The following is a 17,707-nucleotide window of genomic DNA, read 5'->3' on the forward strand; positions in this document are numbered from 1 at the left end:
AGAAAGAAAACACACATGATAAACCACTTCCTCACCCACACTTAATCAACACATGCCAGCGGCACGAGATTTACTGTATCTGATGTGCTGTAAAGTTACTCAACCACTCACCTCCTAACCTAGGGCCAATTAAAAGAATATTTTACAATACAAAAGATTACTTATTTTCTATCCATTACACACCCCATGAAGCCTTGAATTCATTTTTGTCACATTCCTGAGCCAATAATTTGATAACCGGCTGACTCTCCGGTAGGAGACTCAATGGAGACTCTTTGAGTCTCCTACCGGAAACATTAGCATCTTTCCGCCAGTCATCAAATGATTGGCTTAGGAATGCGACAAAAACAAAACATCTCCATGAATTCAAGGCTTCATGGGGTGAGTAATGGATAGAAAATAAGTAATCTTTTGGGTGAACTACTCCTTTAAGCCCTATGTACTTTGTTGTACAATAAACAGTGATCCTTTTTACTTTAATTTCCGATTTAAAGTTGTTAGCGCTGTAAGTGAAGTAAGAAAAATGTCAGGGATCTTCATTTATGGGCACAACAGTAACCGTTGCATTATAATGCCGATGTCCATATTTGGGCAGAATCTGCCCGCCCTGCACAGATACATATAGACTTTTCCCCTCATTTCACGGACAAATGTAATAACATATATTACTTGAATAATTCCCCTTGAATAGGTTCTATATACTCGATATGAGATTATTTTCCTAAAATACCATGTCCAAAAGGAGGATTCTAGGGTTAATGTGGTTAATCCATTATGAAAATAAATAATCATCGCTTGCAGCCCTACAGACCATCATTTCCTAATAAAGGAAATTCTTCCCCAGTGCTGGTGTGTGAGGCCCCCCACCTTGTCGAAGCAGACGAGGTTGAGCTGCCCACAGATGTTGATCCTCTGAGGGCTAATGCAGAAGATGCCGATGCGTTTGAGCCTCCGCTGGGCGTAGACGATGCCTGCCGTCATGGCGGCGGGCAGCGCTGGGGGCACTGTGATGGTGATGATGTCCAGCGACTCTATGACGATGGTCTTGGCTGGCACCTGGCAGGGTATGTACACAAATTTAACCGAAATGTTAAAATCAGTATTTAGCTTCTTTATTGTTGAAAATAATGTTATTTGTTGGACATTTACTGCTGCTGATTTCTTTTCAAATGAATGCCCAGCAACACAGATAAAGTAGCATTGTTTATTGGCATAGACCACCACATACTCACAATTAACGAACAAAAGAAATGCCTGTTAATAATGTATTGTCGTCTCGTCTTTCCACCAAATAATACGAAAGGATTGATAGTGGGATCAATAAGGACTCGGATCGATAAGCAGCATCGATAAGTTGATCAATATATCAATAAAAATGAACAATCTCCATCCCTAGTGGCTACGCCCTGGATGGTCACTGAATTAGTTGTATTCAATAGCAGTAGTCAATAGTACTAGGCTTCCCCTTTTTATTGTGTTTTGAGTACAACCATAGAAATCTAGGTTTTTAGGAAATCATTTACGCATGATTACAACCAACTTATAAACTGAACAGTATGTTACAGCTAAATCTACCCTGGGGCACTTTTTCATGTAAGCTGTACATCTAGCCACAAATCGACTGTAGTGTACCACCAATATAGTCTACCAGAGGTCAGCCAAGCGCCTAATGCAGTGTGCTTCTCTATTCTGTAGAAACATAGTCTCGCGTGGCCAGACTGTTGCCTCCCACAATTTTCAAATGTTTCCAGTCATACAGTCTGGGACTTGTAAGCTCTGATCATGATTAGAATATAAACCGGATGTGAAGCTTCCTCCCCACTTCCGTTTCGTCTTTACAGTCGTGCAAATGTATCCGACTACAAATCAAAATCATTTAAGTATATTTAGCTTGCTGCTTAGCAGAAATGGAAATTAAAAAAGAAAATGTAAAGATATTTTAAAATATATTTTCGTGAACGGAAGTGCCAGTTTCCTCAAACGGATTTCGGGAGTTGTAGTTCCAGACTCTATATAGCATTCGGAGATTGTGGAATATTTGTCTGGCTACGCGAGACTAGTAGAAACATAACTGTCTGCAACCTTACCAATGTTATTTCCATTATGTTAATTATTGCACTGGCCATTTCTGCGAGATGTAGAGTGTTCCCCTAAAACCATCTAACACATCTTTTGCCTAAATTGATCCATGTTTGACTGACGGATGTCTGTTAATTACTCACTGTATGGTTTGCATTTACCCTGTGCCTCTGTCCCTTTTATATGTCCAAGGAAATAAAATGCGCATCTCACTATAAAATCACAAGCAGAATTCCCCCCAAAAAATCGTCAAAACATTTATTTCTACCTAGTCTCAGGTAGCCAGGCAATCAGAGATCTCGGCCTAACAATCATCTGGGCAAATCTAGATTCAATGATTAAAAACCAGTGCTGACAAACCTACGCCACTGCTTTGAACACCAAGTGATACCGTTCCAGTATGAAGGACCACCATAAAGTCTTTGCATTGGTTCTGCAATGCAGTTTGTGTGTGTTTTTTCAAAAAATGTTTCCACTAAGTTTTAGCAACTAATTTGAATTTAAATGTCACCAGACATATCGGTATACTGTAGGTGGAGATTCCCCATCGTCTGGCTACGCAAGACTCATTTCTACCCAAACTAACCCTAAACGCAGTTTTCTTTTGGTTCATTCTAATTCATAATTCCGGCTGATTCCAGGTGCCTTACCCCATTGGTGATACTGAGGACGATGGTGTAGATGAAGCCAATGCCAGCCACCGCCACGAGGCAGAGCAGGAAGAGGTAGGCGTCGCGGTAGAGCTTAAAGTCGGTGGGTTTTGGGTAGAGGATGGAGCGCACCAGTTGGCCCTTGGCTGTGCTGAAACCTGCAGGGGTGTGAGGCAGAGGAGGAGGTTTAATGGTTTGTTTGAACACAATAAAAAGGGAAATAGACGATATTCAGCCACTAGAATTTACACCTTTTTTTTTTCTACCGCTGAGTTTCTTATTAGCTAAATGGGTGTGTCCAAGCTGTGTGACACACTAGTAAATTTGTTAGTTTTAGGTCCAGCGAGATCTCCGCTGCTCTTAACGGCTCATGCCAGCGGGTATCCCCGGACTAAGAGCTCACAGGCAGGGAGACGCAGTGCAGACACTCGTCTCTCGTCTTTGTTATCAATATTTGCTACTTTCCATACAGTAAGCCGTGTAGTGTGTACTGTGTACGCTTAGTCCACACCTATTTGACATGGTGATGAGACTAGATATCCTCTGGGAACCGTTGTAATATCGTGACATGACATGCTGTAAGGGTAGTCTTTTCCTGTCCCGGTACAGCGTGTTGTGAATTTGTAGAGCTGCTATTTTAGATGTTTTTTTTTAAACAAATGTTATATTATTCACAATACAATCTTATCATCACAATATTGATATTGATGTATTTGGTCAAAAATATTATGTTTTTATTATTTGTATTATTATTTAGTGTCATTATAATTTAATTATTTTTCAACAATTAACTATGTCGTGACATGTGCTTAGTTTTTTCTTTTACTTTTATTTTTTACTTTGTTTTGTCTGTATGGACTCTAACCAGTAATGTGGGGAGGGGGGAGGTAAAATATAAAAAATCTAAAGACAAAATGTAATGATGAAACGATGTTCTTCCCCTGTCTAACAGTCTGAAAAATGCAAAATAAACACAAAGGTAAAATATATATATATATATATTATATTTAGTTCATATCATCCAGCCCTATTCTGACATCAGGCACATTGTCAACAGAAGTTCACAAAACAAGGGCAGACACACACACACACACACACACACACACACACACACCTGTGCGGACCACCACAGCCTTGACCAGCTCTCCGGTGTAGAAGCGAGTCTGGATGACATGCGTGCCACAGAATAGAGTGTGTCTCTTGTGCCCTTCAGAGTTATAGACCTGGTCCCCCTCTGAACCCTTGTCCGCCTGGGATGGGTTGGGAAGATTGGTCTTTGTGACTGGAACACTCTCACCTGCAGTGATGGGAGGAGGAGAGGAGAGGGAAGGATGGGGGAAGAGAGATTGTGTTACACAGTATTTATAGTGCAGTTGGAGAGGAGACTGTGAAATGTCAAGGAAGAGAAGATAGAGCAAAGGATGGTGTGTGGCACAGATAATGATCTGGATTCAAGCTTGCACACGTATGTGTCTCTGTAGTTCTAAACGGTGGTGAAAAAAGTACTCTAATTTTTTTTATTAAGTAAAAGTATCAATACTGCAATGTATGTCGCTATTATATGCATTGCATTGACCGGATGAGCAGCCAGGATGCACAAGAGAAGGGTACTGTTGGCGAACATTAATATTAATAGGATGCAGGGCTGGGCAACACTTTTGTTTGTCATGACATTGATCTACTTTTTACCTGACTAAGACGGTGAGGTCTGCCAATACATTAAGAAATGAGGAGGTAGAGTAGGGATGTATGTATGTGTGTGCATGCATGTAGTGTAGTCCTGTTTGGTACTCATGTTTGTGCAAATGCTGATACATTTTTGCTGACTGTGGTAAGTTTGTCGCTTTGGCAGATAACCAACCAGGTGCTTTTGTACCCTAAAAACCATTTAGTGAAATCCACCAAACAGCGTAGCTACTTAAACGTGAGCTTCTGACTTGTGCAGATGTACACACGACACGCACATGTGCAAACACACATACACAGGTTAAAAATGTGCTAAATAAACATTGAGCATCAACCACACGGTGTGTGGATGCTCTATATTTTTTATCCTGCACCTGTTTAAATTCCCATTTGGATGTGTGTGTGTTTGGACTGCAAACACACTGACACACACACACACACACACACACACACACACACACACACAATGACATTCCCCTCGTCCTGTCCTGAAGTCCCCCTATAGCAGCCATCTGGACCACAGCAATGTAATTGAATCTGGCCCAGTACAGGATGCTTCCATTCCTGCTGTTTTGTTTGTTTGTTTTTTTGGGAACACCCCAGATTAATACAGTGTTATGATAAACAGATAACGCTGTCCTGGGTTCTGACGAAACTCTGCACTGAAAATAGATTTCAAAATCAACTCGAACTTGACGGGAAACATTTCAAGAGCCTGGGTGAGAACTTAAACACCAAGGACTGGTCAAGAGCTTCAAGCATTTGAAACACCTTAAAACCACCTTGGAACCAAACGTACCCCTATTTGTAGGTAAATTAACAGTGAGAATTGTTACTATGTAGCAGTGGTGGAAAAAGTACTCAAATTCTTTACTTAAGTAAAAGTACCAATACTACAATATAAAAATACTCTGTTACAAGTAAAAGTCCAGAATAAAAATTTTACTCGAGTAAAAGTACAAAAGTATTGGCATCAAAATGTACTTAAAGTACCAAAACTAAAAGTACTAAATATTTTCAAATAGCCTAGGTTTAAAATAGGTTTAAAGTGGTTAATGTATGTTTTATAATGTAATAATTTACATCTGAAAAGTAACTAGTAACTAAAGTTTTCAAGTAAATGCAGTGGAGTAAAAGTACAATATTTGCCTCTGAGATGTAGTGGAGTAGAAGTAAAAGTACTGGAAATTGGAAATACTCAAGTAAAGTACAAATACCTCAAAATGTTACTTAAGTATAGTACTTAAGTAAATGTACTTAGTTGCTTTCCACCACTGCTATGTAGTCAAAGACACACAGTGGAAGGGAAACAGGACCGTTGAGCTCTGACCTGTGAGCATGCTCTCGTTGACGATGCAGGTGCCGCTGACCAGCACGGCGTCGCAAGGCATGATGGTCCCGTTGCTAGGTATGACCATGATGTCACCAGGGACCAGGTCTGTGGACATGGCCTCCTCAATTTCTGTTGGGGGGGGGTCAAATGAAGGCCAAGGGAAGGAAAAGGAACAGGGCCCGTGGAAAGCAGAGAGGAAGTGTTCCCCAGAAAAAGAAATGGGTCAGGAGGATGGAAAGTTGGATGCAAGAGAGTGAAAAGGGGGGAATGGTCAGAAAACAACAGGAGGACAGGTGACGAGCAAAAAGCGAGTGATGAAACAAACATGGGAATCAGAGAAGGGAGGGGGAAAGTGTGGGATGCCAACCAAAAAAGAAAAATCAAGCAGGGTGGAAGGACAGAGTGAGGAGGAGAATGGATAGAGGAGGGGGAAGAGGAGGGAGAGAGGGGGAGAAAGGGAGAGAGGTATTTTGTGCGTCAGAGCCCCGGAATCTTGTTCAGCACATCACTCATTACTCACGCCTCTCTGAGCAGTGAGAGAAAGAGCTGAGGCATCATATGCACCCACTGCACCACATCACACACACAGAGTACAACACTGTCCCACACAGCAAAACACACTTTTAATATGCTTTACAGACACAAAAGTGATTGTAAATAATTATGTAAAAATGTACGAATATGCACATTTATACACACTTAGTATAAATAAATATATATATATACACACAGACATATTTTAATTGGACCAGGCCCTGCCGTGTCCCATCATAGCAGCAACCTGGGTAGCAGCCAGATAAGTGGTGCGCTACTGACTGTGCGAGTGTTGCTTAAGCTATACTGTCGTACGATAATGTTGCATGCCAAAAAATAGCTCACCATACGTCACACTGCAATGCGTTGTGAGCTTGTAGATCGGCTATTTTCAGCATGCGACACCTTCGTACAACAAACTATAAATCAGGCTTAAACTCTAAAAAATACTCAAACAGTGGCAAAACCTTTTATCCCATGCTGGATCCTCACCAAGCATAAATCAGACACAGTGTATGTAATCGAGTCTGAACTCATGTAAACTATCTAAAACTAAACAAATATATACATAAATGCAGAAAAAAGAACAAAACTCAATAGTGTAGTATCTTGCTCCTGTTAAAATAGTCCCTAAGCACAGACATTCCACAAAGAAATAGAAAAGGATGGCGTGAAAAAGGGCGCGCTGACAAACCGTTGTTGGCTCGGCAAACGGACACGCGGACAATACTGTGAGCTGCCACCATGTCATGAAGCATGATATATTGCTGCAGAGAGAGAGAGCGAGAGAGAGAGAGAGAGAGAAAGAGATACAGAGAGAGAGATACAGAGAGAGAGAGAAAGAGATACAGATACAGAGAGAGAGACAGAGAGGAGACTGGGTCAAACTTCTGGAAAATAATGAAATAAATAAATGAATCCTTTCACAACAAATGCAAACTTCAAATGGCTTCTCTGTTTTCCCTGAGTGTTAGAATCACTACTGCTCCTACACACTATTTCCCTCCCTCTCCCTCCATCTTCGTCCACCACCTATGTGATTGTAAGGATGTTTTCTTCTGTGTGCGTGTGTGTGAGTGTGTGAGAGCGAGCGTGTGCGTGTGTGTGAGAGAGAGTTTGGGCGAACTAATGAACCCAGGGGCAACAGACCATGTGCAGATGGGTCTTTATGCTGTGCTGAATGGACCTGGATTAGACTGGGTGTGGGGCGGGGTAGGGTGGTGGATGTGTGATGCTGGCTTAGACCCGCTTGGCTCAGCTTGAACTGGCTCGGACTGGTCTCCTCTCTTCACTGAGTAACATTTTATAGAAAAGAACAGAATGGCAGAGGGGACCAGACAAAGGCTCAGCCCTGGGCATTATAGTATTCACAAATAGTTCTTGTAGTTTGTTTTACCTTGCTTAGGATACCAGCTGGGTGGGGTGATTATGATATATTTACAAATGCTACAGTATATAACCCAAGTCTGCTATCAATAGCTTCAGACTTGACCTGGTGTCTGTAGGTAGTGATGTGTGGGTTGACCCATAACCTGCAAGTTGGGTGGGTTTGGGTAAGGTGTGTTCTAGTGCTGAGGCTTCAACTACGAGTTATTTCCCTGTGGTATCAGTAGCTTTCGTTTACAACGCCGGCACCAAAACTGACAATAGGTCTAACTTAAACTGAACTGAAAAGTGAGTTGTTGGGGAGATTGGGGCAGGTTGTCCAATATGATTTGCTTGTAGATCGGCTATTTTTAGGGTGGAATAGACAGGCTTTAGACTGAATCAGCCCTGGTAGCATTGACCTCACCTTTTTAATGGTGTACAGAGAGGTAGCTATGGATATGACCGACATGAAGACGATGGCCATGGCGTAGTAGTAATACTCATCGGCACTCCACAGGATCACACTGAAGAGCTGGAAGATGTAGAAAGGATTGAGGACCTGCAGGAGGACAGAGAATAAGGAGATGAAGAGCAATGACAAGAGTAAAATTCATTACAATTTCTTGTTGCCAGTCCACCGTATACAAATGTACAATGAAGACTTAGAAACTGTTTACTTGCAGTAGCAATGCGGCAGAACTCAAATAAACAAAAACAGAGTGGACAGTGCATAATATCTTTATGAGTGGATTATCAGATCTGAGAGGCATCACGTGGAACAATGAGCCAATTTTACACTCTGCACCTGTATATCAGTATCATTGTTCATGATATTGTTATCATTTGTTCATCATTTTTATTTGCTTATTTGTCTGGACTCTGGACTACCAGTCACCTATAAAAAAAGGTGTCCTCATTAACCTGACTTTTATATTCATTCTCCTGCAGACAATGAGCGAAAGTGAGAAGTAGCAGCAGTAACGACAGAATAAAGACACTGCGGGAGAGGAATAGAAGGTGGATCAGCTTCCCCTCAGGGTGTTGGAGATGCTGTGTGCATTACTAATGCAGATCCTGCTAAAATGCCCTTATCACAGAGGACACTATCTGACTGACTGACACATTGTCTGTCTGTCTGTCTGTCTGTCATTGACTGACTTGCTTACTGAATTTTTTCAGTAAGCAGAACATCTTAAGAGGCATCACATTTCTTAATGATGCGACACTGACAACTAAATCCCTTCTCTAATGAGGCATATCAAAAACAAAGTTATGTTTTTTTTTTTTCTCTTTGTATTTTTTTTAGGAACATCTCTACATGGCAGCCTATTATGGATCATCAAAGTACTTGACTGCACTTGTCACTTTGTGTTTTTCATTATGTCATGTGTACTTATGTCATAGCTGTGTGCATTTACGTCATGTGTTTTGCTTTCCAGAAACTATGTCTACATACAATGCTACGACCACAGTATGAGTTCTCAATGAATCATATAATCCTCACTTGTCCCACATAGAGCTGTGCATCTTCACTGGTAGATGAGTTGGCAAAGTGCAGTACTTGACCATAAAAACCTCCTGGTATGATGCCCACTTCAACCGCTCGATGATAAGACAAATTCCAGTTCTTAGCCATGCCGTTTTCCCACAATGCAAGTAGTAACATTAAGCGCAAACTAGCTTCTAATTATAGGTTTGAAATTCCAGAGAAACAGCTGAGTGTGTAATGTTGTGCAGGGCCCCACCTCTTTGATAAGCAGCTTGAAAACGGAAGGCACTTTCACTGCAATCTCATTCACTCCAAAGAACAGTCTCCTGTCAAGGGTCAGACAGAGAGGAGAGTCATTTACACACACAGGTCAAAATGTCACATTTTACACACCCATCAAATGTAACGTGGCGCTCAGTAAAAGTAAAGACGTTCACGTTAAAAGCCATGCAGTGTTGAAGAAGTTATGCAAACTGTCAAGCCCGGGAGGCTTTTATCAGCCATCCAAAATAAATATTTATATAGGTTGAAACTATCTTGTGTGAAGGCAACTGTTCATAACCAGTCAACCGGTTACTGTACAACATTGGTTCTGAAAGTGGGGTCCGGGGACCTACCAGGGGGTTCCAAGCAAAATTAGTTAATAAAGAGTCACAATCATTTTAACTCCTTTATCCATATTCTATACTTTGGCTATTCAAAAATAGCAGATATACAAGCTCATGTAGTGCTATGAGCTTGTAGATCTGCTATTTTTGAAAAATTGTGCAAATCGTGAACATTTTTGCAAATATTTCAATATATATATATGTTTAAAGCGAACATTTGTAACTCAAATCTTCCCTTCTGGGGGTCCCTGGAACAAAATATTTTGAGATGGGGGGGCAGCGGCCAAATATATATCATTTTGGGGGTCCTTGACATGAAAAAGTTTGAGAACCACTGCTGTACAAAGTATTAACACTAGTACCAGTACTGGTGGTGTTACCTGTACTCCTGTTGGTTGCTGGAGAGCCCTGTGCTGTGCTCCGAGTGTAGGGTGGAGCAACTTAACTCCCGATCCTCCAAGCCTCTGAGATCACAAAGAGAAATCAATGTTATGGATTTAAAATCTTTGCCGGTTTTCAACCTTACCAAATTCTACATCTCATTCTGCTCCCAACTTGGCGAAATTGATCATTATAAATCAAATCCCTATGTTTATCAATTGGTGTTCAGCAGGGCTCGATACAGGGCCGAATCCTGTTGAGCGTGTACATTAATATTCTGCCTTCTGTGTGTGGAAAATGTGATCACTTAAAGTATGCTGATGAATCAGTTATTTTTACTCGTGGTAAAACTGCAGAAGAGGTCATAAGATTTAGATACAGTACAGAAAGATATTCTCATCTCAGGACAGACTACATGTTGTCTCAGATATTTAGTACAACATTGAATCATCGGCTAGAAGCCATTCAGTTTTCAACTTTGCCAAAGTCTAAAGAAGTGTAATCTGCTTAGCTAGGAAGATCTCATCAAATACAAAAATGTCTGCCTACTGCCTAGTTTAGAGGATTATGCATGGTTTAGCTCCCCCTACTCTGTCTGGTTGCAGTTGCATCAACCTCAAATCTAACAGAAAGAGCTATACTACTAGAAGTGCAGCTAGGGAGGACTGCACAATCCACTCACTGCCACAATTAGCTGGAGTCCCTATCGTATTATTAATTTAACCCATTAAAACCGGGAAAGCATCCGGGTCATTTTAGATTTGGCTATTCAAAAATTCAAAAGCTCAAAAATCAGCTATTTTTTAACATTTTTTTAAAAGTGTAAAAATCACAAATCTGTGATGTGATGCCACTTCTATTATGGTCATATTCATACTAGTATCAGTATGCTATCTGTACTGTAGGTCTTTGAGGTGATAGTATGCTTGAGGAGAGGTAGCAGAGCGATGCTGAGGCTGTTAAGTTGTCAGCAGATACGCAGACGACAGAGTGCTTACGTTAGAACTTCAAAGTTCTGCAGGTTGTCGCTCCAGTAGTACGTTGTGCTGTGGAGCGTAAAATAACGGATCTGAGGTGAGGACAGGACGGGAGGAGGGTCAGAGGAGCATGGGAACAGACATGGGGAGAGGCATAGAGGAGGGGAGATGGGGGAGAGAGAGAGAGAGAGAGAGAGAAAAACAATAACATTTGTCATCAAAGAGATCTGAGGGAGAAACTCCAGATTGAAATGGAGAATGTCCAAGAGAGCGTGTGTGTGTGTGTGTGTGTGTGTGTGTGTGTGTGTGTGTGTGTGTGTGTGTGTGTGTTGCATACTGCAGAACCATGTGATTCAGACCTGCGTGGGTTGGTAGTCGGCGTAGCGCCTGATGAGGTCCTGAGCGGGACGGCTGTCCGTGGGGTGGGGGGTGTATCCGTTGGCCAGGGAAGGGGAGGCCGAGGTGGGGGAGGATGAGGGGGAGGGGAGGGAGGTGGTCTGGGTCTCCAGGCTGTGGTATGGGTTCCTCCCAGGGGCCAGCATCACTCGCACCTTGGCCAGGAACCAGCGTCGGAACTCATCCTGGTCACACAGACACACAAAAGCGGTATGTACAGTGTGTGCGCATGCAGACACGCACAGACAACGATGAATCACTAATGCAAACTGAAATTTGCAATACAATTCTTGTTTGTGTATGTTGTAGTCTGTCGTTTGTCTCCCTCTCAGCCCAGACTTCTCTTCATGGTCACGGGAACACACTCGCATACGCGCCCGTGCGTGTGAACATGCACACACAAGGCGCTACTGCACAAATGTCAAGTTGTTTGTACAAGCATGGTTGCGTGTGAGCCTGCGTACGTGTGGCTGTCGGCCTGGTTGTGCTGGAGATGTAATTTTCTGTGCTGATACAATCAATCGGTTGTATTCGCTCACATGTGCTCTGTGGCATGTGAGAATGAGGTTAACAAATAAAAACCCTGGGCTGCATGTGGGTCATTTGCTTAGAGGCCTCCAAGGCCAACGTATGCTTAATTTATACTCTGTGTAACAATCAGTGTTTTGTGGAACAAGTATTAGTTCATTGCACATTTTGCATCTTGGCCATTATGAGCATGCATCGTGGCGCGTTGTGAGCTTGTAGATCGCCTATGTTGAACGTATGACACCATCATACGACAAAGCATAAATCATCAACCACACACATTAGGATACAGCAAACTCACTAAATGCATTCTGCCAGGATGAGGATTTGGACAATGGTTTTCATATCATGGTTAGCATGTTTTGTTTTAAAACATGACATCTTTTGGTTTTGTGGGCCTTTTTATTATAAAGCAGTGACGAATGAAAAGGAATGACCGGAGCGAAAGGTCCAGACTTGAACCAGAGACACTGTGATTTTGATATGGTCAGTAATCTAACCGTTCCACTACTGGGGGTGAATGCTAAACTATGACTTAAGTTCTTTCAATCCCATCATACAACAAAACAACCACGACAATAGTCAATTACATTACTGATATCATGAGACATTGTGTCTCGGTATATTGGATACATTATTGGAGTACAGTTCATATTGGTGGGGTTGAAAGTGGTTGTCAATAATATTGTATTCTATTGACACCATTCTATACTCATGTTAATGTGGTTAATATGGATTTGTATATATGTCATTTCAACCCTAAAATCTTTTGAAAAGTAAGATCCAGTAAAATTTCCCAAAGCTGATTTGTACCTTATCGTACAATGGTGTGGCACAGAAATAACTGAGCTACACACACTGTGAGCTGGAAAATATGCTATCTTTCTATCCTCCTGAGGATATTTGGTCCTCACAAAAGACGTAGCTACACACAGACACACACAGATCACAGATGACTCACGGTGGAGCGTAGCAGCACCACCTGGGCGTCGCGGGCGGTGCTGCGGCTGCAGGTGGACTTCACACACCACTCGGGCATCCAGTACAGCAGCAGCAGCAGGAAGCCCCCCGTGCACAGCACGCCGAGGCCCACCAGAGCCAGACGCCAGCGACACAGACGAAAACTCTGCAGCTCCTGGAGGACGGGAGGGGAGGGGAGGGAAGGGGGGGTGGAGATGAGGTCGTGGTGTTTGACTTCAAGGGAGTTTCACGGCCAAAGCAAGTTAAAGGGCGACTTCAGCCATTTTCAACCCATCTTCATGTAATTGGTCCTCAATAATGCTCATAATGATATGGTACCACATTTGTCTTCTCACTCAGAGGACTGTGGGCTGTTCAGAAACCCGCCAGTGGCATCATCGATGGGGAATCCAAACTAAACTAAACTAAACTCTTGTCTCGAAAAACAAAAAACAAAAAAAAATGCGTAACGATGATGTCACTGGTAGGCGGGTTTCTCAAGTGTCCACAGCCATCCTATGAGACACAGACCAAATAGATTTGTTTTTTACCATTTTATCATGAGCATTAGTGAGGACAGGTTGAAAGTGGGTGAACGAGTAAATAGTGACATTAATAACATATGTTTATCAGCGACGCAATAATCGATTCAAAATGACACCACTCATACATCTAAAACCAGACCAAAACTCTGTATGGGGCTTGAAATGGATAGATTGATGTAGGTGGAAATAGGAATGCCATTGAATTCTCATACTTTGCTTATGTTAATGCATACTATATCCCTGACGGATACTTTAAAACATAACAAGAATTTCAACTTTTATTTGTGAGACATTGTTATACAGAAGTACAGATGAGAGAGGGACATACAGAGACAGAAAAACGAAAATACTAAAAGAACATAGAATCGCACAAATGTGTTAAATTCCAGTACATGTGTGGGTGTCTGCTTAAGTTATCATGAATCTCTGGAAGAGCCGTTGAGGGTTAAACTCAGGAGAGCACATGGAGAGAGGAACGAGGGAGAGATACATGAAGGTGGAAGAGAGAAAAGGAGTTACGAGGGAGAGAGAGATTAATGCGGAGGAGAGAAAAGGAAAGGAACGAAGGAGAGACAAACGTGGAAGAGAGAACAGGAGAGTAACGAGGGGAGAGAGATGAATGTTGAAGAGAGGAAAGGAGCGAGTGAACAGATGAGCAGCCATGTCGAACAGACGAAAGAGAGAAGAGGCCATTCATTAACACTACCAGTGGTACAATAGTGTGAGCTAGGGGGAGTGAGTTAGAGGGAAAGCATTAATTAACGGTACCAGTTTTATATAACAGTATAGATCATTCATTATGGTACCAGTAGCACAGGGTGAGATAGAGAGAAATAGCATTCACTAACGGTACCAGTAGTACAATATGAGATAGAGGGATAGAGCATTCACTAACGGTACCAGTAGTACAATATGAGATAGAGGGATAGAGCATTCATAAACGGTACCAGTAGTACAATATGAGATAGAGGGATAGAGCATTCATAAACGGTACCAGTAGTACAATATGAGATAGAGGGATAGAGCATTCACAAACGGTACCAGTAGTACATTATGAGATATGGGGATAGAGCATTCACTAGCGAGAGGGATAGAGCTATCAGTTACGTACCATCTCATCCTCCTCTCCCTTGTTGAGAACCTTCATGTCTTCTCGCTCCATGCTGCAGACCGTTTAGCCAAGCCTTCTGCCCAGTCACTGGAACAACACAACAAAACACACAATGTCAGACCAGAGAGCGACAACATTATCACCCACATACTGTAGTCTATTTTACAGTCAATAACACCACCTTGCCTGCATGTCAAACAATAATCCACATCATCATATTGTTTACTTAGTACAGCTTAATCATTACACAGTCAAATCTTCAGCGTTAATTTAAATTCATTCGGTTCCATTTGTACGCTCTTCAGAGTTAAATCAACACTAAGGATTTTACTGTACAAAGAGTTTTCTTTTTTTGGGAGGGGGGCTTTTTATGCCTTTATTATGGGAGTGGCACGCAGCAAAGGCCGTCGGGATCGGGACTCGAACCTGCGCCGCACTGTCAGGCTACATTGTAGCCTAGGTGCCCGGACCGCTAAACTCACTGCACTAATCTTGGACAGGTCTGGGACCCCTGACAAGAATCTATAGTCTATCTGGGCATGGGTTACAGATAGCAAACTGGTTCAAACTGCATAACATCTCAAGCTGAGAGCGGTCTAGTATGTTTCTTAGAGGAGGCTAATGAGAGTACACTGAGAAAAACAATGAAAAACTGCATCACTCAAGTGGAAGCTCTCCAACAAAAGCTGGATGACATTGAGAATGAGGGGCAAAGGAATAATTTATGTTTCAACAGGTTTCTAGAAGGCAGTGAGGAGGGCGATGCCCCGGCATTCCTAGGAAACGTTTGAATAGACATTCTGAACATCGACTTCCCAAGGGAACTAGAATTGGGACAGAGCATGCAGGATTGGAGTATTAGCTAACAAAGGTCCGGTTCTGAAGAACCCTTGACAGTGAGACCCATAATCGCCACATTCCTGAGATTCCAGGAGCAGAACCACATTGCAGAGGCTGCACGCAAGGTGCGTAAAGTCACCAGGAAGGAGCACTACATCATGGTCTTCGCCTATCTAGCCCGAGTTGGTTAATGAGAAGTGCATGTTTAACACGTTTACAAAGTGCAAGAAGATGCTAAAAAAAAAACGCATCTTGGTGAGGCCAGTTACATTTTTATATTGAGTGATAATTAAACATTAGTCTCCTTTAGTTGTTTTGGGGTATTTTTCACTGTACATATGCATATAAGAGAGGAGGGTGTAATGTCAATCGTCTGCTCTCTCGGATGTCGGCCATGAGCTCCGATTGCGGGCGGGTGGGGTGGAGCACTAATTTAAGCTTCTGGCTTTGCAGACACATTTTTGTAGCTTTTATTACATGAATGTTTATATTTCCTTTGTTTTATGCATCTTATTGTTTGCCAATGTCAGGCATAAATAGGCCACTGCAGAAGTGCAAAACATACACTTACAAACATTCACTCTACATTATCTTAGTCGGTTAAAACGATTTGAAACTTAACACCAGGAGGTCAATAACATAGTTAAGAAGTATTAACTTTCATTAAATCCAATAGGTGTGACATAGCATTAATGCAGGAGACCAAGCTATTAGCACAAGAATCCCAGAAACTTTGTAATGAATGGGTGGGCTTTCTGGGGGCTGCTTGTGGCAGTAGCAAGGGCAGAGGGGTGCAACATTAGTTAATAAGCAATTATAATTTAAATGTCTGCGGCGCCAAAAGCTACAAAAAGACCAAGCGTGGCCAGCTAAATTGCTGCTGAATGGCCACTGAAGTGTCGCTCAAAGCCACACCCCATAAATGAAAAGGGGAGAGTTAAATAGTACTGGGGACAGGTTACCAGTAAGAAAAAGGTTTTCTTCCATTTACGCAATGGAGCAGGGAGAGAGAAGGGGAGTGGAAATGGTGAAACAAAAACATATGATTGATTGACGCTTCACTGCATCATTGCCGTTGAAAAAAGGTTGAAGCCAACTTTTTTCAGTAGAACGTCACACCAGTCACGCAGCAACAAGTGGCAGGCGTCAGTTTGTAGCTTAATGTTGAAAATGACTTGTAGCCTATTGCTTTGTCGTCACTAGTGTGAACGCTGCATGAGAGAATGTGTGGATGAAGCAGGGAGGATTCAGTTGATTCTTTGTGAGATCCAGGCAGGGTATACACAGAATTATACTGGCAAATGTGTACTATGCTTGAAATATATTCTTATGGAATAAAAAACGTCCACAAATGAACTTGAAAAAAGGAATGAGGCCAGTGGACAGAGGAGGCCTTGGTTGTTTTAGCATTATGGTTTAATTCTCAGGTATATGGCATAGAGGTCTATGCTACCAGAGAATTTTGGTGAACGTTCAAGCATTTTTCACATCATTGTTTTGTTTTAATATGTAAAAAAAAATATTTTTGTAATCTTTTTCTTCATCCCTTTGTATTTATCACAGATTCCTTTTTATTTTATTTATTTTATTCAACATTCCATTTCAAGTTGAGATGTTAATTTGTGATTGAAAAAATTGCAAATGTTTTATACATCATGAAAAAATAAATCATTATTCATGAAATGAAACAAACCGTTTCAATATTGACTAATTCTATAGCAAATAGCCCAACTGTACTAACTAAATAGCATACAAACACCTAAGGTTGAACTGGGGCAAAGGCAAAAGGCACCATAATGGGGAGAGTATTAAAGCGCAGTACAGTGTTACAGTATTATGAAGTATGGGGTACAGTCATGTCTAACTATAGCTCAGTGGTCCATTAGGCAGGCCAAGGCCACTACCCAGCCACAAGCATGACAGTACAGCTGACAGCTGGTTGACCTCCCTGGCCGGCACCTGAGACTACTGTATGTTACTCTCACACACACGCTCACACACACACCTTTTCTTCCCTGGCAGTTAGAAAGTACTGAGGGACAGCTGAGAGAGGGGAAAGGGGGCACACTGGATATAGGGTAACGCAAACATCTGATGACTCAGTTATTCAGCTGCTAGCACAACTGGTGTGTGTGTGTGTGTGTGTGTGTGTGTGTGTGTGTGTGTGTGTGTGTGTGTGTGTGTGTGTGTGTGTGTGTGTGTGCTTGACATAGAAGAGTCAA

At 42.0% G+C, this 17,707-nt stretch overlaps 1 protein-coding gene across 3 annotated transcripts in view; it reads right to left on the bottom strand.

Annotated features, from left to right (window-relative positions):
* atp13a3 (ATPase 13A3) overlaps positions 1 to 17,707 on the bottom strand; it is a 63,224-nt gene that overhangs the window by 24,969 nt on the left and 20,548 nt on the right. For all 3 annotated transcript variants that reach the window (XM_084065749.1, XM_084065747.1, XM_084065748.1), the window contains 12 exons: positions 14,646 to 14,732; positions 12,991 to 13,164; positions 11,465 to 11,686; positions 11,127 to 11,197; positions 10,128 to 10,211; positions 9,396 to 9,465; positions 8,075 to 8,209; positions 6,977 to 7,049; positions 5,746 to 5,877; positions 3,844 to 4,026; positions 2,730 to 2,887; positions 868 to 1,056 (listed from right to left, as the gene is read on the bottom strand). In XM_084065749.1, the coding sequence (XP_083921875.1) occupies positions 868 to 1,056; positions 2,730 to 2,887; positions 3,844 to 4,026; positions 5,746 to 5,877; positions 6,977 to 7,049; positions 8,075 to 8,209; positions 9,396 to 9,465; positions 10,128 to 10,211; positions 11,127 to 11,197; positions 11,465 to 11,686; positions 12,991 to 13,164; positions 14,646 to 14,696 (1,542 nt within the window). In that variant the 5' untranslated portion in view covers positions 14,697 to 14,732. The remainder of the gene's footprint in view (positions 1 to 867; positions 1,057 to 2,729; positions 2,888 to 3,843; positions 4,027 to 5,745; positions 5,878 to 6,976; positions 7,050 to 8,074; positions 8,210 to 9,395; positions 9,466 to 10,127; positions 10,212 to 11,126; positions 11,198 to 11,464; positions 11,687 to 12,990; positions 13,165 to 14,645; positions 14,733 to 17,707) is intronic.

Source organism: Gymnoscopelus microlampas (genome assembly GCF_963454915.1).
Source record: "Gymnoscopelus microlampas genome assembly, chromosome: 9".
NCBI lineage: Eukaryota > Metazoa > Chordata > Actinopteri > Myctophiformes > Myctophidae > Gymnoscopelus > Gymnoscopelus microlampas.